Source organism: Apis dorsata, unplaced genomic scaffold, assembly GCF_000469605.1.
Source record: "Apis dorsata unplaced genomic scaffold, Apis dorsata 1.3 scaffold_111, whole genome shotgun sequence".
Lineage (NCBI taxonomy): Eukaryota > Metazoa > Arthropoda > Insecta > Hymenoptera > Apidae > Apis > Apis dorsata.
Genome location: NW_006263406.1, coordinates 261,313 through 261,625, shown reverse-complemented (window position 1 = coordinate 261,625; position 313 = coordinate 261,313). Strand labels below are relative to the sequence as shown.

The window sequence follows — 313 nt, the reverse complement described above, 5'->3', positions numbered from 1 at the left end:
CCACCCACCACGAATAGATTAACTAATGGCTTACTCGTTACTCACCACGTCCTTACGCGTGTCCCTCGTGAATTCGCCGATGACACGCTCCTCCACCGCGTCGCGAACGTCCTGCACCGAGGTGAAACTGGACGATTGATCGATTACGTAAGAGGATCGAGCCACGTCGATATCGGTGCTATCCTTTTTATCGGTCACGTGTTTCTCCATCGAAATTTTCGTCGTGTCGCGTTCAAGAGAGGTTGGCCTTCCTCCGTCTTCCGCGTCTCTCGCAGGCCCCTTTTCAATCGGTTTCTTTCGATCCTTCTCGTAC

The 313-nt window shown here is 52.7% G+C and overlaps 1 protein-coding gene across 1 annotated transcript in view; it reads right to left on the bottom strand.

The window, feature by feature from the left end:
• Positions 1–307, bottom strand: part of LOC102678241 (titin) — a gene marked incomplete at its 3' end in the record, with an annotated part of 27,590 nt that extends 27,283 nt beyond the window's left edge. Inside the window, exon 1 of the mRNA XM_031508893.1 lies at positions 46–307. Coding sequence (XP_031364753.1) covers positions 46–210 — 165 coding nt within the window. The remainder of the gene's footprint in view (positions 1–45) is intronic.
• Between the last annotated feature and the right edge of the window lie 6 nt (positions 308–313).